The following is a 22,865-nucleotide window of genomic DNA, read 5'->3' on the forward strand; positions in this document are numbered from 1 at the left end:
TTAACTATCCAAAAATAATGTCTGTTAGCAATCCGACTACCGGAATTCACAAAAAAAATGCAAAGAAAGACAGACCGTCGAGGTCCAAAACCGATGACAAAGCTTCTCCTAAGCCAGTCGCCGGTATTCAGTAAGGTGCTTTCACAGCCCCCGATGCCTGCTACATTTAATTCACAGGCCTCTACAGAGACCCATTTGGAGTCTGGAATGCCGCGAGACACTTCGAGTATTGCACCTACGGATGTCTTTCCCTTAGATGGGTCCAGAGCCACTGAGCAGGCACCGGCTTCTGAGGGTGTTTTCATGCGTAAAGATTTGTATATTAAACCGACGCCATCATCAAAAACCAGGCCAAAACCAACTTCTATGTCCAAGAAAAAGACGCATGGGCCACATCTCCTGTGCCTAAAAAACAAATGATCAAAATGGCTGAGGATTTAATTACCTTGATCAGGGGTTCTCATCCGCCTCCTGCTAAGAGGCTTAGGCAAGGCACTGATTATGAATCTTCAGATCAGGTTTCCATTTCTTTTGATTCCTCTTCTGATCAGTAATTTTCTATCCCTCCCCCTTATGAGGACTCTGATGCAGACGAATCCATCTCTTCTGCTTCTCCTCCTGAGGGTTTTTCTTTTGGAGAAACTTTGCATACCTTAAGGGAACATTTTTATTGGGAGAGTCAGGATTTTTCAGTATCCAAAAAGAGCCTTAGGGATTTCCTTCTTCCTCAGCATAGGCCTTTGGCTATACCTCCTGTTTTAGACATTGTTGATGTTTTCTCAGAATCCAGCATGGCTCCTGATTCCCTGCCTCCAGCTCCTAGCAAGCCAGACAGATATTACAGGGTTCGTGACTCCCAGAAGTTTCTTTTCAAAAATCCTACTGCTGATCCCGAAAAAATTTCTCAGGGTCCCACGGGTGTTAAGGCTTCTACTGCTAAAAATCGTACCCCCTCTGATACAGACACCAGGGCGCAGGATAGATGGGGTAAGGTGGTTTGCACATCTGCAACCCTGGCAATCAGGGCTTTAAACTGTCAGTTTCATATGCTTAAATATCAGCAACATGTCATGGGCTTATTTAAACAGAAAAGGATGTTGATTTCTGACTGTGTGGAAAATAGAGTTACAGGATTTATTGCATTCAGCTGAACAAGTTGGAAAGCATACTTTGCAATGTGGTTTTGATTCCTTGGAGGCCTCCTGCAGGGCCGCCGTAACAGAATCTGTGATAAGAAGCCATGCTTGGCTCAAGGAGTAAAAATCTGCCTGATCATGTTAAAGCTAAATTGTTGGATGCTCCTATAAAGCAGGACAGTCTATTTGGTAATAAGGCAGAAGAAGTTTTGAAAAATATGGAAGATGAAGCTAAATCTATGCAAACTGTAAACAATTTCCTACATGTGCAGCCACCCAGGTTCAGTAGGCACTGGCCTAGTAAGAATTGGTCCTTTTCAGTACCCAACAGAGCCGCTCAGGTCAAACCCAGACACTCCAAAGGCTCCAGTTTCAGTCGCAAGGAACTTACAGAACAAAGCAATGGGGTGCCTCCACCTCCAAATCTGGAGGTAGCAAGGCCCCCCCCTACAGTAAACCGTTTCAGTGACTTTCTTCTACCATTTCCAAGCACTTATCTTTTGGCAGCCCCTTTGGGGGGAAAACTGGCACTTCATGCTCAAAATTGGCATCTAATTACCCAGGACAAGTGGTTCTTAAATATAGTATCCCAGGGATACAGATTTCATTTCCACACGTTGCCAGTTCCAAATGGATGGCCACATCTGTCTCCATATCAGTGGATAGAGGCCCAGAAACAAGTTATGTCCCTCATGGATATGAGGGCTATTCAACCAGTACCAGAAAAGGAAAAAGGACAATTTTTTATTCAAGACTTTTCCTGGTACCCAGAAAAGACAAATCATGGCGTCCAATTCTGGACTTATCCATTCTACATACCTTCCTGGACATTCCAAAATTCAAGATGCTGACTCTACAACAGTTACTGCCTATGTTAGGCAAGGATGCCTGGTTGGTAACGCTAGACTTAAGAGGCTTACCTGCATATCCCAATCAGGGAATCTTGCAGAAGATACCTCCGCTTCAAAGCAGGCTATTTGCATTACCAGTTCTCTGCACTGCCCTTTGACTTATCTACTGTGCCCAGGGTCTTCACAAAGTGCCTGGCACCAGTGATTGCATTTTGCAGACAAAGAAACATTCAAATTTATCCTTATCTGGACGATTGTCTAATTCAGGCAGAAAACAAGGACACTCTTCTACAACATCTGGTGTTTGTAAACAGGCTTCTAACATGCCTAGGGTACACCATAAATGAAAAGAAATCACAACTGGTACCCTCTCAAATAACAGTATTCCTGGGTGCAAGCATGAATACAACTGCCCAGATGGCTTACCTCACGTCAGACAAATGCAATTGAGGACATACTTCAAACAAGTGGCCACAAAAACCCAGCTATCTGCAAGACAAATTCTGCAGGCTTTGGGGTTCATGGCTTCCTGCATTCTACTAATTCCATATGTGGAACTGCATATGAGGAAACTTCAATGGTGCCTAAAGAGTTTATGGAGTCAACATTGTCACAGCCTGGAAACAATGATTCCTCGTATTCCTTGCCTGCAACAGGAGTTCCTATGGTGGGCAGAGACATGTCACCAAAACAAGGGACTGTCATTCACTCTACCCCCTGCCACCCTAACTACAGACTCATCAGACTATGCTTGGGGGGCCCACCTGGCAGGCAGATGCATTCAGGGCAAATGGAGCCCAAACCAAATGCATCTACATATCAACCAGAAAGAAATGCTAGCTGTTCAGAATGCTCTGACAGCCTTCAAGGTCTTCATCCAAGACAACTACTGATAAAGACGGACAACACCACAGTTATGTGGCACATAAACAAGCAGGGGGGGTACCCATTCCTACCCCCTTTGCAGACTTGCCATGGCCTTGTGGAACACAGCCTTGACTTACCAAATACATCTTCAAGCTCAATTCCTGCCAGGAAAGCAAAATACTCTGGCAGACGACCTAAGCAGAAATCTTATGGACACACACAAATGGAAACTGGATCCACAGATCTTCAGCATGTTAACACAGAAATGGGGAAGCCCAGACATAGATCTATTTGCCTTTTTGGTGTATTTGCTTTTAGTTGGAGGTATATTTTTTGTGTTCTAATTTATATTCATATATAATATTTTTTTTTCTCCTCATTTGGGGGGCACCTGACATCTGGGGCAAGAAAAAATGATTAGAATGGCATCTGCTGCGTGTTTTATACCACTGACAACCTGATGTCATGGAAGGAGAGAGCAACTGATGCAGGACCCAAGACTTTGTTATTCAGGCCGAATGTAATGACTGCAACATTGAATACACTCAACATCTACATTTATGGTAAGTGTACACAACTGTACTTTATCTGCCTGCAGGTAGCCCTCAGCCAGCCTGAATACCAGAGTCTTCGGATTTCTGTCGGATGCTTTCACTTCTTCCTTTACGTCAGGTCGTCAGGGGTATAACGCAGCCGATGCCATTACATCAGTCTTTCCTCCTGTACGATGCCCGAAGCAGTTCGCAAGTGCCTGTCGGCAGACTCCTGAAATTTTCATTTTTGAGTTTCAGACCTGAAGTCGTCAAAGCTAAGTACCCCGTTGGGGATCCTTTTTCTTGCTCTAACCGATGCCAGTAAAAGTTAACAATTGTCTTACCTATGGAAAGCAAATACCTCATAGAGATTTTAATTTCTACGGCATCCCTTGTTTAGGCCCAGACCACGACGTCCCACGTTGTCGGTTTTGTGCCTTGTTCAACGCCCGTACTATTTGTCGTCTGCCTATTTTTGCAGCTAATTATTTTCATACTCATTCTGCGTACTCCGAAATGGCTTCGTCAAGCCATCCGACTACAGATATTCTGAAAAAACGTAAGGATAGACAGACCGCATAGGTCCAAATCTGCCGATGACGCTTCAGTCGCCCGTCCACCGGTACTCAGGCGCTTTCGTAGCCCCTGATACCCACTACTTGTGTTTCGCAGGCGTCTACTGAGACCCATTCGGAGTCTTCCGCGAGATACTTTGATTATAGAACCTGTGGATGTCTCTACCTTGGATGGGTTCAGAGCTGCTCTGCAGGCACCAGCATCTGAGGGTGTATTCAGGCCTTCAGGCATTCATATTAAACAGACACCATCGTTTTCATCCAGGCCAAAAACCCGCACCACGCCTAGAAAACCGACCAAACCGCAGGATCAGGCCCATATTCCTAAAAAAACAAATGCTTAGAATGGCTGAAGACCTTATTACCTTAATTAGGGGAAGCCAGCCTTCCCCCTCTAAGAGACCTAGAACTGATTTTCTTTCTGATTCTTCAGATCAGGAATCTAATATTTCTGCTCCTTCTGATTACCAGGATTTGCCCTTATATACTTATGAGGATTCTGATGCAGAGGATTATATTCCCTCTGCTTCCCCTCCAGAGGAATTTTCTTTTGGTGAAACCTTGCACACTCTTTGGGAGCATTTCTGCTGAGAAAGCCAGGATTACTCTGACTCCAGAAAAAGACTTGGGGAGTTCTTACTCCTACTTCAACACAGGCATTTAGCTGTCCCGCCTGTTCTGGACATTGTCGATTATGCTTTCGTGGAATCTAGCCTTAACCTAGACACTTCACCTCCAGCTCCCAGAAAACCTGACAGGTACTAGAGTACCTGACTCTCACAAGTTCATCTTCAAGAATATTTTTGTGGATCCAGAGACCATTTCCCAAGGACCAGAAGGCATTAAGGCTACTGCTGCCAAAAATCCTAGCCCTTCTGATAGAGATTCTAGAGCCTTAGACAGATGGGGTAAGAAGGTATACACTTCTGCTACTTTGGCCATTAGGGCTTTAAATTGCCAGTTTCATATGTTAAAGTATCAACAGCATGTTATGGGGCTACTTAAACAGAAAATTATGTTGATTCCTGACTGTACTGAACATAAAGAATTACAGGATTTAATGCATTCTGCAGAACAAGTTGGTAAACATACTTTGCAATGTGGTTTTGACGCCTTAGAAGCATCTTGCAGGGCTGCTGTCACTGGGTCTGTAATTAGAAGGCATGCTTGGCTTAAGGAACAAAACTTGCCAGATCATGTAAAAGCTAAATTACTGGATGCTCCCTTAAACGAAGACCACCTTTTTGGCAACAAAGCAGAAGTCCTCAAAAGGATTGAGGAAAAAGCTAAATCTATGCAAACTGTTAAAGATTTCCTACAAGTGCAGCCTCCCGGATTCAGTAGGCATTGACCTTCCAAGAACTGGTCCTTTCCAGCCTCTTCCAGGCCTTCAATCCAAGCCCAGGAACAGCAGACCACCAAGGTTACAGTGTCAGGCTACGCACTGACCTAAACAGTGGGGGGCTCCCACTTCCAAAGCAGGGAGTAGTAAGCCACCCACTATGGAAAAATGGCACAATGACTTAACCTTAACCCTTTTAAGCCCTGCTCAACTGCCTGCTCCCTTAGGAGGAAAGCTCGCCCTGCATGCAAAAAACTGGGAACTCATTTCCCAGGACAAATGGGTTTTAAATATAGTTTTCCAAGGATACAGATTCCACTTCCACACGTTACCAACCCCAAACTGTTGGCCAGACCTACCCCCAAATCAGTGGGCAGAGGCTCAACAAACAGGATGTCCTTCAAGGATGCATCTGCAGTCATAACATATGGGTTGTCCTGCCTCAGGCAGCCCTTCGGTCAGCCGGATTCCAAAGTCTGGGTCTGGCCTCGGCTGATGTCGCACTTTCCCCGACATCAGAGCGTCTGGGGTATAAAAGCATCAGCCGACGCCATTTTCCTCAGTCTTTCTTGCCGCGCGGTGCCCGAAGCAGAAGCTGTTCGCAAGTGGCGGTCGGTCAGATCCAGTGAATTCAGCTACCGAAGACTTCGAAAAAAGCTAAGTACCCCGTTGGGGACTCTTTCTTGCCTCAGCCGATGTCAGACAAAGTAAATAATTGTTTAACTTGTGGGAAACAAATACCTCATAAGGATTTCCATTCCTACTGTCTTCCTTGCTTAGGCCCAGACCACGACGTATCGGCCTGTTCAGCCTGTGCTTCCTTCAACCGACGAACTCTTAGACGTCGGTCGGAGTTTGCAGAGGAATTTTTTGGGGCCACTTTTGCATATAAAATGCCGTCTGAGACTCCGACTTCGCATTTGGTGAAAAAACGGAAGGAAAAGGACCGACACTCGCGGCCTGCGGTTTCGGCTGAAACCACGGTAAGGCCTACCGCGAGTGTCTCGATTTCGGCCGAAACAGAGTCCTCGGAGATTCCTACTTCCGAATCCATTCTACCGACCACCGCGGCCCGGGAGGCCCCGGCTGAGTCGGCTACCGAGCTACCTACCGAAACCAGTGTTCAGGAAATGTCCGACACCATACCTTTGGACATCTCTACTCCTGCACATGGGGCAGCTAGGCCCCCTGCTTCCATGTCCATTAAGGCCTTTTCTAGGGCTAAAGCTGCAAAACTTTCTAAAGCTTTGCATCCCAAGACTACCTCCCACAGGCCTTCCTCTAGTTCTCAGATCCTAAACCTTGCAGAGGACCTCATTTCTTTAATTAGAGGTTCACAGCCTCACCCAGACAGGGCCTCTCACCCCCCACCTGACAAAAGGCCCAGGACTGACCCCTCTGACCCACACTCTTCTGATGAGTCCACGGACGGATCTCAGTTGTCAGACCACCAGGAGGAGGCTTATTCGCCTTATGAGGATTCTGATGCAGAGGAATCTATCCCTTCGGCCTCCCCTCCTGAAGAGTTTTCCTTCGGTGAGACTCTGCACTCCATGAGGGAGCATTTCCAATGGCAAGGTCAGGAATTCTCTGATTCTAGAAAAAGATTAAGGACTTTTTTGCATTTGCCTCAACATAGGCCCTTAGCTATACCTCCTGTTTTGAATGTAATTGATGATGTGTACAATGATGTCAGTACAGCTCCTGATACTCTTCCTCCGGCCCCTGCCAAACCTGATAGATACTACAGGGTCCCGGATTCTCATTTCCATCTGTACAAAGCCCACTCTGCAGACCCAGAAACTATTTCTCAGGGCCCTAAAGGGGTTGTGGCCTCCACTGCCAAAATCCTCTACCCTCTGAGAGAGAGTCTAGAGCTTTAGAGAGATGGGGAAAGAAGGTATATACTTCTGCAACTCTTTCTGTCAGGGCATTAAATTGTCAATTTCATATGATACAGTACCAAGAGTATTTGTTAGATGAATTGAATAAGAAACTTTCTTCTCCTGAACCCCTTGACCGTAAATCCCTTCAGGATTTGGTACATAACTCACAACAGGTTAGTAATCATTTCTTAAAATGTGGCTATGATGCATTGGAGGCTTCATTTAGGTCAGCTATGACTGGAGCAGTAATTCGCAGGCATGCCTGGCTGAAGGAACAATCTTTGCCAGACCATGTTAAAGCTAAACTCCTGGATGCTCCCATGGAGAAACAAAATTTATTTGGCTCCTCAGCTCAGATCATCTTAAAAAAGGTTGAAGAAAAGGCAAAATCTGTGCAAACAGTTAAGGATTTCCTGCAAGTACAACCACCGAGATTCAGTAGAAACTGGCCTCCTAAGAATTGGTCCTTTCCAGACTCGGACAGAGCCCAGAGAGGCAGGAACAGACGCCCTAGGGGTAGAGGCCAATTTAAGGGCTCCTACAGAGGCCGTCAGTGGCAGCCTACCAACCAGAGGAGTAGTGCAACAGCAGCAGCAACTACTACTACTACACCAGGACAGGCTCAATGACTGTACTCTGATTCCGCCTACCAGGGAACAACTGGAAGCACCCTTGGGCAGAAAGCTGGCTTTATTCTCAAAAAACTGGCATTATATTACAAAGGACACGTGGACACTACAAATAATAGACAAAGGATACAGGTTTCACTTCCACACTTTGCCAAAAAGAAATGGAATGCCAAACCTACCACCAAATCAGAGGGTAGAGGCTTTAAGGCAGATCAACAATTTACTTCAGATGAAAGCTATAGAAAAGGTACCACTTTCGGAACAAGGCCAAGGATTTTACTCCAGACTATTCCTTGTACCAAGAAAAGAAAATCAATGGAGGCCTATTCTCGACCTGTCCGCTCTGAATACTTACCTCATTGTCCCAAAATTCAAAATGCTGACCCTACAGCAGCTTCTTCCCATGTTGGGCAAGGAGTCTTGGCTGGTGACTCTAGATCTCAAGGAGGCATACCTGCACGTCCCTATTCGACCAAGTTGCAGAAGACACCTCAGATTTCTTGCAGGATCAGAGCATTATCAATTCTCAACATTGCCCTTTGGCTTATCTACTGCGCCCAGAGCATTCACGAAATGCCTGGCATCAGTAATTGCACACTGCAGACTTCAGGGGATGCAAATCTACCTTTATCTGGACGACTGCCTAATACAAGCGGACAACAAGGAAAATTTGATAAAGGACTTGGCCTATGCCATCCACCTGCTACAGGCCTTGGGATTACACAGTCAACATCCAAAAGTCAAGACTTGTGCCATCCCAAAGGATAACATTTTTGGGTGCAGATCTGGACACAAACACCCAAATGGCTTTTCTCACAGAAGAAAAACAAAAACAACTTCCAGATTACTTCATGATTCTGACAAGACAAACTCAGCTTACTGCAAGGAAAATCCTGCAGGCCCTGGGTTACATGGCATCCTGCATAATTCTGATACCACAGGCCAGGCTGCATATGAGAAAATTACAATGGTACCCAAGGAGTGTATGGTCTCAACACAGTCACAGTTTAGAAACCCTGATACCAATCATTCCTTGCCTTCAACAGGAATTTCTGTGGTGGGCTCAGGCCTGCCAGTCCAACAGAAGGTTGCGTTTCAACAAACCAGAAACAGCACAAACCATCACCACGGACGCTTCAGACCGAGGATGGGGAGCACACATGGAGGGCAAATGTATCCAAGGCCTATGATCTCAAGGGCAGCTAAGCATGCACATAAACCAAAAGGAAATGCTGGCAGTGATGCATGCAATCGAGGCTTTCAAACCCTTCCTCCAACAAGGCCACCTGTTAATAAGGACAGACAACACCCCAGTCATGTGGTACATAAACAAGCAGGGAGGCACTCACTCTTACCCTCTATGCCGGATGGCTATGAATCTATGGGAACTATGCCTGAAACTCAATATACAACTACAGTCCCAATTCGTACCAGGAAAAGAGAATATGCTGGCAGACAGCTTAAGCAGAACTACCATGGATGCACACCATGGATGCACACGAATGGATGCTGCACCCAGACATCTTCCAGCTCTTAGCAAAGTCATGGGGAATGCCGGAGATGGATCTGTTCGCCTCCCCCCTCAACCATCAACTAAAGACATTCTGTTCAAGGACATACCACCCACAAGCTTGGAGGGTGGATTCTCTCTCTTTCAGCTGGAAAACTCTAAAAGTATATGCCTTCCCACCTCTCCCATTATTGTACAAGGTCCTACTGAAGATCAGGGAGGAACAGCCAAGAGTGATACTGATAGCTCCAGACTGGCCAAGGCAGCACTGGTACCCATTATTGAGAAGCATGTCTCAGGCAAAACCATGGCCTCTCCCCCTATGGCCTCTTCTTCTGACGCAGAACAATTTCAAAATCATGCATCCCAACTTGAAAACATTGCAGCTAACTGCCTGGAAAATTCCTTAAATCACAATCAAACTGTTTTATCACAGAGAGTGAAGGACATTATCTTGGAAGCTCGCCGACCTTCCACAAGGAAGACATACTCAGCTAAATGGAAAAGGTTTCTCATGTGGAACACATCAAAAGGCTTAGATGTGACAGTGGCAAGCATGACACATATTCTGGAATACTTAGCAGAATTGTTCCACAATGGCCTGTCCTATTCTTCCATTAAGATTCATGCATCAGCAATTTCAGCAGAATACAATGTGGATCCACCTATCTTCTCGCACCCTCTCCTCAGACAATTTCTGAGAGGGATCAAAAATATTAAACCTCCAAGAAGACCCCCTCTACATGCTTGGGACCTCAACTTTGTGCTGGAGAAACTGACTCTTGCTCCTTTTGAGCCAGCAGCATCAGCGGATCTACAGTTTCTATCTTGGAAAACTGCGCTTCTGGCAATAACTTCAGCAAGAAGAGTATCTGAGTTGCAAGCATTGATGGCAGTACAGCCTTTTCTTATCTTCCATCAGGACAGAGTTTCACTAAGAACCAATCCTACTTTTATGCCAAAGGTGGTATCTAGGGTATCCTTGAACCAAGCTATCCACTTGCCTACATTCTTCCCAAACCCACAGAATAGAGGGGAAAAACTGCTGCACACCCTGGATATACACAGACAACTACGCTACTACTTGGACAGAACTAAAACTAGCAGAAAAACTGACCAACTATTTGTAGCATATGCTGCTGGGGTGCAAGGAAAAGCAATTTCCAAACAGACAATTTCAAAATGGATAGGAAATTGCATTCGATTTTGTTACTCCTTTCATGGGAAGACAGTTCCTGGAAACATCAGGCCTCATTCCACAAGGGCTACAGCCACCACTACAGCCTTCCTACGTGGGGTGGCTACCAAGGACATTTTAGAAGCTGCTACTTGGAGCTCCGTGCATACATTTGCCAAACATTACAATCTACCTTTATACTCCAGATCCAGGGCAGGTTTTGCTACTGCAGTCCTGCAGGGAATCTTAACTACACCATCCTTCTCTTAGTACCTCCTCCCCCAGATTGGCTATGGTATTCTACCCATATGTTATGACTGCAGATGCATCCTTGAAGGACATAGTACAGTTTTGTACCTACCATAAATGTAGATGTCCGATAGGTATGCATCTGCAGTCAGGATTACCCTCCCTCCTACCCCTCTGTGGTATTCCTAGGGTACTTACCCCTCTTTTAGCTAGCTGGGGGAATCTATTATGGTGTATTTGTTTGTATATACATGTGTATTTTATTATATAATTTTGCAAATGTTTTGGACTTTTTGGCATTTATCCAAATCTAGCCTTTCTAGAGGGCACCTGGCATCTGGGGCAAGAAAAACTGAGGAAAATGGCATCGGCTGATGCTTTTATACCCCAGACGCTCTGACATCGGGGAAAGTGCGACATCAGCCGAGGCCAGACCCAGATTTTGGAATCCGGCCGACCGAAGGGCTGCCTGAGGCAGGACAACCCATATGTTATGACTGCAGATGCATACCTATCGGACATCTACATTTATGGTAGGTACAAAACTGTACTTTCTCTCTCTCCTAAGTGTCAGGGCTATTCAACCTGCCCTAGCAGAAGAAATGGTTCAAGGTTTTTACTCTACTTTTCTTGGTACCCAGAAAAGACAGCTCCTAGCTTCCTATCCTGGACTTCTCTATTCTAAACACCTTTTTGGTAATACCAAAATTCAAAATGCTAACACTTCAACAGCTGCTTCCTATGCTAGGCAAAGATGCCTTGTTGGCAACCTTAGACTTGAAGCTTACCTGCACATTCCAATAAGGGAATCTTGTAGGAAATGCCTATGCTTCAGAGCAGGCTCCATGCACTATCAGATGTTCTTCGTGTTTCACTGTTGCAGTCATTACAATTGGGTTATCCTGCTGGCAGGCTACCCTCAGTCGTCCTGAATTCCAAAGTCTAGGTTTGGCGTCAGTGCGCCAGGAGTATAAAAGATGCAGCCGACGCAATTTTCTTCAGTCTTTCTTGCTGCACGGTGCCCGAAGCAAAAGCAGTTTTTCAAATTCGAATTTCAGATCCGAAGTTTTCATTAAAGCTAAGTACCCCATTGGGGAAACTTTTTTCTTGCTCCAGACTGATGTCAGAAAAAGTTAATAAGTGTATTTCTTGTGGGAAGCAAATACCTCATAAGGATTTTCATTCTTACTGTATTCCTTGCCTAGGCCCTGACCGTAACGTTGCTAGTTGTCTGTTTTGTGCTAGATTTAACCAACACACTATTAAGCCTCGGTACGATTTTGCATTCCATTACTTTGGCAGAAGATTTAATTATATAATGCCGTCGGAACAGCCGACTACCGGAGTTTATAAAAAGCGCAAAGAAAAAGAAAAAGACAGGCATCCGAGATCCAAAACAGACGACGAAGCTTCTGCTAGGCCGTTCGCCGGTTCTCAGTGAGGCGCTTTCGCAGCCCCCGACGCCCGCTACCTCAGAGCCACAGGCTCCCACGTGGAGCCAACAAAGCCGCTGGAAACTCAAGATATTGGACACTCGGAAACTATTCCCTCAGATGGGTCCGGAGCCACTGAGCAGGCATCTGCTTCTGAGGGTGTTTTCAGGCCTACACAGTTATATGTGAAACCTACTTCAGTTTCAAAGGCAAAGACTAAAGCTACTCTAAAGACAAAGAAACAAGTACAGCATTCTCCTGGACAGACCTCCATGCCTAAAAAAACAGATGCTTAAAATGGCCGAAGACCTAATTACTTTGATCAGGGGTTCCCATCCCCCTCCTGATAAGAGGCCTAGGCAAGAGTTAGTATATGAATCTTCAGACCAGGTTTCCATTTCTTCTGATTTCTCCTCTGAACAGAAATATTCTCTACCTCGCTATGAGGATTCTGATGCTGAAGAATCTATCCCTTCAGCCTCTCCTCCCAAGGATTACTCTATTGGGGAGACACTGCATACTATGAGGGAGCATTTCCACTAGGAGAGACAAGATTACTCAGAATCCAAGAAAAGGGTGGGACTTCCTTTTACTGCCTCAGCACAGGCCCCTTGCTATTCTGCCTGTTTTAGACTTTGTAGATGATGCATTTTCAGAGTCCAATCTGTCTCCAGACTCTCTACCACCAGCTCCTGTTAGGCCAGACAGATACTTATAGGGTTCCTGATTCACATAAATTTCTTTATACAAACCCTGCTGCTGACCCAGAAACCATCTCTGAGTCCCAAAAGGGGTCAAGGCTTCTACTGCAAAAAACCCTATCCCCTCTGATAGGGATTCTAGGGCCCTAGACAGATGGGGTAAAAAGTTTTATACTTCTGCTACCTTGGCTGTACGAGCCTTAAATTGCCAATTTCATATGCTTAAATATCAGCAATATTTAATGTCATTGCTTAAACAGAAAATGTCCGCAAATTCAGAATGTGCAGACAACAAAGAAATGCAGGATTTATTGCATGCAGCTGAACAAGTTGGAAAGCATACTTTGCAATGTGGTTTTGATTCTCTAGAGGCCTCCTGCAGGGCCGCTGTTACAGGTTCTGTCATTAGGAGGCATGCATGGTTAAAAGAACAGAATCTGCCTGATCATGTTAAAGCAAAACTATTTTATGCTCCATTACATCATCATTCTTTGTTTGGTGTTAAAGCTGAAGAGGTGTTGAAGAAAATGGAGGACAAACTAAATCTATGCAAACAGTCAAGGGTTTCTTGCAGGTACAGCCTCCCAGATTTAGCAGGAACTGGCCTACAAAGAATTGGTCCTTTCCAGTGTCCGATAGGCCACAGGGCAGATACAGATGCCCCAGAGGCAGATCACAGCCCCAAGGTGCATACAGGCCTAAACAATGGGGTGCTTCTACCTCCAAGAGTGGAGAGGAAAAATCACAGCCATACAGAAAACAGTCTCAATGACTTTCCCCTTCCAGCTCCAAGCACTTATCTTTTGGCAGCCCCTTTGGGGGGGAAAACTAACACTTTTTTCACAAAATTGGCACATGATCACCCAGGACAAATGGGTTCTAAATATAGTATCACGGGGCTACAGGTTCCACTTTCACACCCTGCCAAGGCCAAACGGTATGCCAGACCTGCCACGCAATCAATGGGCAGAGGCACAAAAACAAATTTTATCCCTCATGGACATGAGGGCCATTCAACAAGTACCAGAACAAGAGCAGGGACAAGGATTCTATTCAAGACTATTCTTGGTACCCAGAAAAGACAAAGTCTGGAGACCAATACTGGACCTATCTATTCTGAACACATATCTGGATATTCCAAAATTCAAAATGTTGACTCTACAGCAGCTTCTGCCCATGTTGGGCAAGAAGGCTTGGCTTGTGACTTTCGATCTAAAAGAGGCATACCTGCATGTCCCAATCAGACAAACTTGCAGAAGATACCTCAGATTCAAAGCTGGCTCAATGCACTACAAATTCTCTGCACTGCCCTTTGGCTTATCTACTGCGCCCAGGGTCTTCACAAAGTACCTGGCACCAGTAATTGCATACTGCAGACAAAGAGGAATACAGATATATCCCTACTTGGATGACTGCCTCATTCAAGCAGAGAACAAGGACATTCTACTACAGCATCTGGCGTTTGTAAAGAGATTACTATCATGCCTAGGGTACACAGTCAACGAACAGAAATCAAAACTAATACCCTCTCAAGAGATAATATTCCTGGGTGCAAGCTTAAATACAACTGCCCAGATGGCTTATCTCACGCCAAACAAACTAAGACAACTGATTACCTATTTCAGACTGTTGGCAACAAAGGCCCAGTTATCTGCAAGAAAAATTCTGCAGGCTTTGGGCTTCATGGCATCCTGCATCCTACTAATTCCATATGCAAGACTGCATATGAGGAAACTTCAATGGTCCCTAACAACTGTTTGGACTCAACATTACCACAGCCTGGAAACAATAGTTACTCTCATTCCCTGCCTGCAGCAGGAGTTTCGATGGTGGGCGAAGGCCTGTCACCAGAACAAGGGACAGCCATTCACGCTACCCACTGCCAGACAGATATTGAAAACGGATGCATCAGATTATGCCTGGGGGAGCCCACATGGTAGGAAGATGTATTCAAGGCACATGGTCCACAAACCAAATGCATCTACATATCGATCAAAAAGAGATGCTAGCTGTTCAAAATGCCCTGACAGCCTTCAAGGACCTACTTCATCCGGGACAACAACTGATGGGACAATACCACGGTCATGTGGTACATAAGCAGGGAGACACTCATTCCTACCCCCTTTGCAGACTAGCCATGACTTTGTGGGACACAACATTGACTTGCCAAGTACATCTGCAGGCACAATTCCTGCCAGGAAAGGTGAATACTCTGGCAGACGAACTACACAGAAACCTCATGGATCCCCACGAGTGGAAATTGGATCCACAAGTCTTCAGCATGATACGGAAATGGGGATGCCCAGACATAGATCTATTTGCCTCACCTCACAACTGCTAACTACAGAGATTTTGCACAAGGACTTATCACAGACCAGCATGGAAAGTGGATGCCCTATCTTTCAGCTGGAAAAACTCAACAGTATATGCCTTTCCTCCTCTGGCTCTCCTCCCCAAGGTACTCCTAAAGGTTAGACAGGAGAAGCCAAAAATGATACCGATTGCCCCAGACTGGCCACACCAGTACTGGTATCCAATCCTAAGGCACTTGTCTCAATGCCCAGCCTGGACCTTACCTCAAGTACCTCACCTACTGTCCCAGCAGAACAATCGGATCCTGCACAGCCAACTTAAATCTGGCAGCATGGTGGATAATGTAGTCATACAAAACACACCTCTCACTAAAGCGGTGATGGATGTCATTTTGGAGGCCAGGAGGCCTAGTACTAGAAAATCCTATGCTGGAAAATGGAAGAGATTCTATGCTTGGAACCAGGCTTAAGGAATTGACACAGCTGTACCAAACATTCCTCATATTTTGCAATACTTGACTGAGATGCTGGATAAAGGCCTATCTTTTTCATCTATAAAAATTCATGCCTCTGCCATTTCGGCGCATTACAATACAGAGCCACCAATCTTTTCTCATCCTTTAAGGCAGTACCTCAGAGGGGCCAAAAATGTAAGACCTCCAAGGAGATCACCAATACCTGCATGGGGACCTCAGTTATGTTTTGGAAAAACTCACCCTGCCTCCTTTCGAGCCAGCCCCTGCAGCTGATATAAAGTTTTTATCTTGGAAAACAGCTCTGCTCCTAGTAGTAACTTCTGCAAGACGAGTCTCAGAGCTACAGGCACTCATGGCTGTGGAACCTTTTATCATTTTTTATCCAGACAGGGTTTCTCTGAGGACAAACCCGACATTTATGCCTATGGTAGTGTCCAGTGTGGCCCTTAACCAAACTATTCACCTGCTTACCTTTTATCTAAACCCACAGAATAAGGGGGAGAGAATTCTGCATTCTTTGGACATACACAGACAGCTGCGCTTCTATTTGAACAGAACCAAAGCTTTCAGAAAGACAGAGCAATTACTAGTGGCATATGCTGCAGGATCATAAGGAAAGGCGATCTCAAAGCAGACTATTTCAAAGTGGATAGGCTACTGCATTCGTTTTGGCTATTCTCAACATGGCAAGCCAGTACCTAAGGGCATTAGGCCACATTCAACCAGAGCAGCAGCCACTTCAGCAGCCTTCCTCAGGGGAGTACCAACCAAAGACATTTTAGAGGCTGCTACTTGGAGTTCAGTGCACACCTTCACAAAGCACCATCACTTACCACTCTACTCTAAATCCAGGGCAGGCTTTGCCACTGCAGTTCTGCAGGGCCTATTAACCACCCCCAATGCTATTTTAGCTCCAGCCTCCCAACCTTAGCTTTGGGATTCAACCCAGTTGTAATGACTGCAACAGTGAAACACGAAGAGCATAGTACAGCTGTGTACACTTACCATAAATGTAGATGTTCGAGTGTATTCACTGTTGCAGTCCAGGTTATCCACCCGCCACCCCCCATTACTTTGCAGGAACTTATCTGTACTTCTCTAGTCTATACAACCTATGTGGTGTGTTTGCTTGTAGATGAAGCCAAAATATATACTTTGGTGCATGCATGTTTACTGACATATTTTTAGCCTACCCTTTTGGGGGCACCTGACATCTGGGGCAAGAAAAACTGAAGAAAATGGCATCTGCTGCATCTTTTATACCCCTGATGCATTGATGTTGGGGAAGAGGCGACAGCAACCGACGCCGCACCTAGACTTTGGAATTCAGGCCGAGTGAGGGTAGCCTGCCAGCAGGATAACCCAATTGTAATGACAGAAGCAGTGAATACACTTGAACATCTACATTTATGGTACGTGTACACAACTGTACTTTCTCTGCACTGCCCTTTGGCTTATCTACTGCGCCCAGGGTATTCAGAAAGTGCCTAGCTCCAGTCATTGCATTGTGCAGGCAAAGAAAATATCCAGATATATCCATACCTGGACGATTGTCTAATTCAGGCAGAAAACCAGGACATACTATTGAATCATCTGGCATTTGTACAGAAATTGCTAACTTCTCTGGGGTACACCATAAACTAAATGAAATCGCATCTTGTACCCTGCCAACAAATTGTGTTCCTGGGAGCAAGCTTGAACACAACTTCTCAGATCGTTTTTCTCACGCCAGAAAAACAAGTTCATCTGACAGCCTACTTCAAACTACTGGCCACAAAGACCCAGCTATCTGCAAGGAAAATACTGCAAGCCCTGGGGTTCATGGCCTTCTGCATTCTACTAATTCCATATGCAAGACTGCATGTGTGGAAACTACAATTGTATCTAAAAAGGCTATTGTGTCAACATTCTCAGGATCTAGAAGCAATGATTCCTATCATTTCTTGTCTACAGATAGTTCATTTGGTGGGCAAAGACTTGCCACCTCAACAAGGGGCTCTTTTTCAGTCTACCCCCTGCCTCCCAAACCCTGACTACAGACGTATCAGGCTATGCCTGGAAGCTCACTTGGCAGGGCAGTGTATTCAGGGCAAATGGAACCAGAGTCAGATGCACCTGCATATCAACCAAAAAGAAATGTTAGCTGTACAGAATTCCCTGACAGCCTTCAAGGACCACATCCTTCCAGAACAATTATTGGTAAAAACAGAACACCACAGTTATGTGGTACATAAACAAGCAGGGGGAACCCACTCGTACCCTCTCTGCAGGCTAGCCATGGCTCTGTGGAACTCAGCCTTGAGTTACCAAGTGCATCTACAAGCTCAATTCTTGCCAGGCAAGCTAAATTCACTGGCAGACTACCTAAGCAGAAATCTCATGGACCCACATGAATGGAAACTGGAACCAAAAATATTCAGCCTCTTAAGGAACAAATGAAGGACTCCAGAGATAGACCTGTTTGCCTCACCCCAGAACTACCAATTGAAAAAATTCTGCACAAGGATTCCCCACAGTCAAGCTTGGAAAGTGGATGCCCTGTCCTTTACCTGGGAAAGCCTCTCAGTTTATGCCTTTCCCCCTCTGCCTCTCCTCCCGAAGGTTCTGCTAAAGATCAAACAGGACAGACCAAGGACAATTCTTATTACACCAGACTGGCCTCGACAGCACCGGGTACCCCCTCTTGCGCAGCATGATACTGCTGGATCCGTGGCACCTGCCTCAGGCACCTTCCCTGCTGTCCCAGCAGGTGGGCAGATTCTCTACCCTCAGCATCAAACCCTGAACTTTGCAGCCTGATAAATTCCTTGAGCTCCAATAGCATCACTCAGTAAGCAGGTGCTAGAGGTAATTCTGGAAGCAAGGAGACCTAGTACTAGAAAATCCTATGCTGAAAAGTGGAAAAGATACTGTTCCTGGAGCCAGACCCAGGTTATGGGCTCTACGGTGCCCAGTTTACCTCATATTCTTCAGTACTTAACAGAAGTGCTCCACAAGGGCCTATCCTTCTCGTCAATTAAAATTCATGCCTCTGCAATTTCAGCACATTATACTGAACCACTCCTTTTCTCTCGCCCCCTGTTAAAGGAATTCCTCAGAGGGGCTAAAAATGTAAGCCCCCCCCCCCCCCCCGGCGAGCCCCTACTCCAACCTGGGACCTTAACTTTGTATTGGAAAAGCTCACTCTCCCTCCATTTGAACCAGCTGCAACTGCAGAGTTGAAATTCCTTTCTTGGAAAACAGCCTTCCTTCTAGCCATCATTTCGGCAAGAAGAGTGTCTGAATTACAGACCCTCATGGCAGTGGAGTCATTCATTATCTTACATGCAGACAGGGTTTCCCTCAGGACCAATCCGTCTTTTATGCCAAAAGTGATGTCTAGTGTGGCCCTAAATCAGTCCATTCATTTGCCTACCTTTTTTCCTAATCCACAAAACAAAGGAGAAGGAATTCTGCATTCTTTGGACATATACAGACAACTTAGATTTTATTTGGACAGGACTAAGTCTCTTAGAAAATCTGAACTGCTGCTAGTTGACTTTGCTGCAGGGGCAGAGGGGAAGGCATTTCAAAGCAAACAGTTTATAAATGGATAGCTCATTGCATTAATTTCTGCTATAAGCACCATGGAAAACCTACCCCACAGGGGATAAGATCACATTCCACCAGGGCTGCATCTACCTTTACAGCCTTTCTCAGAGGGGTCCCTACCAGGGACATCCTAGAAGCGTCTACCTGGAGCTGTGTTCATACTTTCACCAAGCATTACCACATGCCTATTTTTTTCTCAATCCAGAGCTGGTTTTACCACTGCAGTATTGCAGGGCTTAATAGCTGGTCCTTATGCTCTCTAACTTCCTCCTACCTTCCTTAGCTTTGGGAATCTACCCAAATGTAATGACTGCAACACTGAAACATGAAGAACATAGTACAGGTGTGTACACTTACCATAAATGTAGATGTTAGTGTGTTCACTGTTGCAGTCCTAGTTACCCTTCCTCCAGCCCCTGACCTCTGTTGGCTCTACGTTTCCTTCTTGTTTGGTGTATTTGAGCTTTCTGGTGTATTTTCTTTTTGTTGGAGGTGTAACATAACATATAATTACGTCCCATTATGGGGGCACCTGACATCTGGGGCAAGAAAAACTTATGTAATGGCATCGGCTGCATGTTTTATACCCCTGGCAACCTGACGTCATGGAAGAAGGGACAGCATATGACACAGGAATCCAAGACTGGTAATCAGGCCAGCTGAGGGCTGCCTGCAAGCAGATAACCCCAAATGTAATGACTGCAACAGTGAATACACTCTAACATCTACATTTAAGTGTACGCAACTGTACTTCACCTTGAATCCTCCTCAGGAACAGTCACCCAGGGATGCTGTGGTCCATGCTTAGCCTCCCAGATTATATTAGTCCTTTCCCTTGCCCCCCTTAATCCAAAAGTCTTTTCAGAAAGCTTCCAGCTTGAAGAGCAAAGTGATCCTCATTGCCCCTTTTTGACCTCTGCAAATATGGATCACCTTTCTTTGGTCTCATCTAGTTTGCTTTCTGTGGACACTCGAACCACGTCCAGATCTACTTTCCCATCCATCAGGGCAAATATATCCTGATTCCCCCAGATCTGAAATTAACCGCATTGTTTCTTCAATTCCAGTGATGGCTAGATCTTTCAGTCTTTCACTCACAGTCCATAACATTCTGATCTCTTCCCACAAATCTTTCACGAGAAGAATTTACAAGAGCAAACGGAAGAGATTTTCTTTTTAGGCTAAACAGAATTTAGATACCTTTACCGCTCTTGTTCCAGATTTTCTAGCTCATGTTTTCCATAAGGGGGACAGTCATTCCATTGAAAAGTACAGTTGGCAGCCATTCTGAATTTTCATTTAGGAGAAAGTGCATCTTTAGCCTCATCAGGGTTGTGCAAGGCTCTTCTTAGAAGGACTTTCCTTCTTTGCGTTCCTGTTAAAGATCCAACACCCCCCTGGGATTCAGCTATGATTTTGTGGGCTCTGGTTCTTCTTCACTTTGACCCTTCAGCCAAAGTAGACTTAAGTTTTATCTTGGAAGACTATTTTTCTGGTGGCTATCAGTTCTGCAAGATGAGTGTCTGAACTGCAAGCCCTGTCCTTTAAATATCCTTATTTAATTTTTCATAAAGACAGAGTGACTTTTAAGTACTAATACATCTTTTCTTCCCAAAGTTGCAACTGAGAACAATATTAACCAGTCAAGCCTACTGGTCTTTCCCCTGTTTCCTAGACAAAGGAGAATACGCACATAATCTGTTTGATGTTCACAGACAGTTCAGTTTATATCCAGACAGAACTAAATCTTTCAGAAACTCTGACCAGCTTTTCATATCTTTTCAGATGCAAAAAAGGGCGCAAACCAGTTACTAAGACCATCTTAGCTAAATGGCTAATGGACTGCATTTTGTTTGTTTAGGAATTCAAAGGTGTCCCTTTACCTCAACGAGTTAAGTCTTACTGGCAACTTCTCGAGTCTTTTGGGCCAAAGTTTCAGTTGATATTTTCAGCTGCCTCCTGGTCTAATTCTCACACCTTTGTTTCCCACTACAAACTGGGTTCTGCAGTGCTCCGGAATATCCTGTGAAGGCCACCCAAAGTTTTTTTGTAGCTGGAGAGACTGTCCCACAGATCGAAGAAGAATGAGAAGACATCAGATAAACCAGTTATGTACTTAGCATAATGTTCCATATGTGTTGTTTTTTTCCTCATTCTTCCTCAACCTTCATTAACTTCTTCCCACTGTCCCTTTGGGTATGACCTGACTGATGTGTTTATAGGAACCTCTGTTCTTTCTCTTTTCTTTGTTGGCAGCTGTCAGAATTAGTTGTACTTTTACCTATGTAGTTTGTTTGCAAACATGATACCAACAAACTCTGAGGTAACCTGGGGGAGTGAGGCATTATGGGTAGGGGAGGAGCTTGAGTTTCAGAGCCTAAGTTTTTGGAAAGCGGCTGAGTTGGATCAGAGGTTGGATCCAAAACCCACAGGTTGAGGAAGAATGAGAATAACAACACAGATGGAATATTGTGGTAAGTACATCATTTTGTTTGTTCTAGAGTCAACTAAAATTTTTTCCAGAGTGAACCTTTTACTTTGGACTCCCCTATACCTTTCTCCCTGCCTAAACTCTGATATCAGTCTATGAAAGTGGATGGCTGTCTATAACCTGCAGTCCAAACTAGTTGGCCTTAACCCACTCTATTAACTTTTCCCTCTGTAGTTATTTGCTCCCACTACCTTTTTTCTTTTGCTAGTTTTCTCCAGTAAATTCCAGGCCCGTATCAGTGTGGTATTTCTAGAGGCAGTAATACATTTGGTCTTTTACCAGAAGCATGGTCAGTAGAGTTTCCATACTGTAAGTTGAAGGAAAAGCCTTTCCCTTGGAGGATACAAACTTTGCATGTCAACAGGGGATTACATTCACATGCAGCTTATTTCTTAAGTCCATGTGTGGCTCATTGTGCTTAACTTGCATTGGCTACTTGGAGGCTCTTTGCTATTGTGTGGCAGTACAAGATCAGATCGGCCATGTGTTGAAATGGGCATCATGTATTAGAAGTGGAAAATGTTTGTGGTTAGACTACTAATTTACAATAGGCAAGTTTAACAAAGGAATTGTGCTTAGTTTGAGCATAACTACTAGTACAACTGGAAAAGCTTTGCTTCAGAGTTGAAGATTCCATGCTGTTTAGATTTTTCTATAAACTTGATGGGATTTGTCTTTTTTTTTTTGTGCCAGAACTTAGTATTCACTTATAAGTAGCCTGCTTCTGTTTCAAAAAGTGCGTTTAGTTTATGGCTGAAGAATATTTTTTAATCGGTTAGGTTAGCGAGTACAGTTTGATATGCAAGGTTGTTAATAGTACTTGTCACTCTGCCAACTTTTTTAATAATTATGCTTTGTTACAGTGAATGACGTCTTTGAAGATGTGTCTGTAGAAGTACTGCATGGTAAGGTTCTGCGGCCTTTGCGCAGTGTGGATCCTACCCAGACTGAATATCAAGGACTTATTGAAGTAACAGAGGAAGGTAAGGTGGGGTGTGTTTTTCGTGGTGTTTTTTTTCCCCTCCTTTTTTTTTATTGACACGGCCACATAAAAAAAGACCATTTTAGTCTTGTAATCTTGCATAACACTGGTAAGTCCCCATCTC

General features: G+C 44.8%; 1 protein-coding gene across 1 annotated transcript in view; it reads left to right on the top strand.

Annotated features, from left to right (window-relative positions):
* CSDE1 (cold shock domain containing E1) overlaps positions 1-22,865 on the top strand; it is a 2,062,269-nt gene that overhangs the window by 1,608,523 nt on the left and 430,881 nt on the right. Inside the window, exon 15 of the mRNA XM_044076154.1 lies at positions 22,623-22,742. Coding sequence (XP_043932089.1) covers positions 22,623-22,742 — 120 coding nt within the window. The remainder of the gene's footprint in view (positions 1-22,622; positions 22,743-22,865) is intronic.

Source organism: Protopterus annectens, chromosome 7.part0 (assembly GCF_019279795.1).
Source record: "Protopterus annectens isolate FY-2018-M chromosome 7.part0, PAN1.0, whole genome shotgun sequence".
NCBI classification, from domain to species: domain Eukaryota; kingdom Metazoa; phylum Chordata; order Ceratodontiformes; family Protopteridae; genus Protopterus; species Protopterus annectens.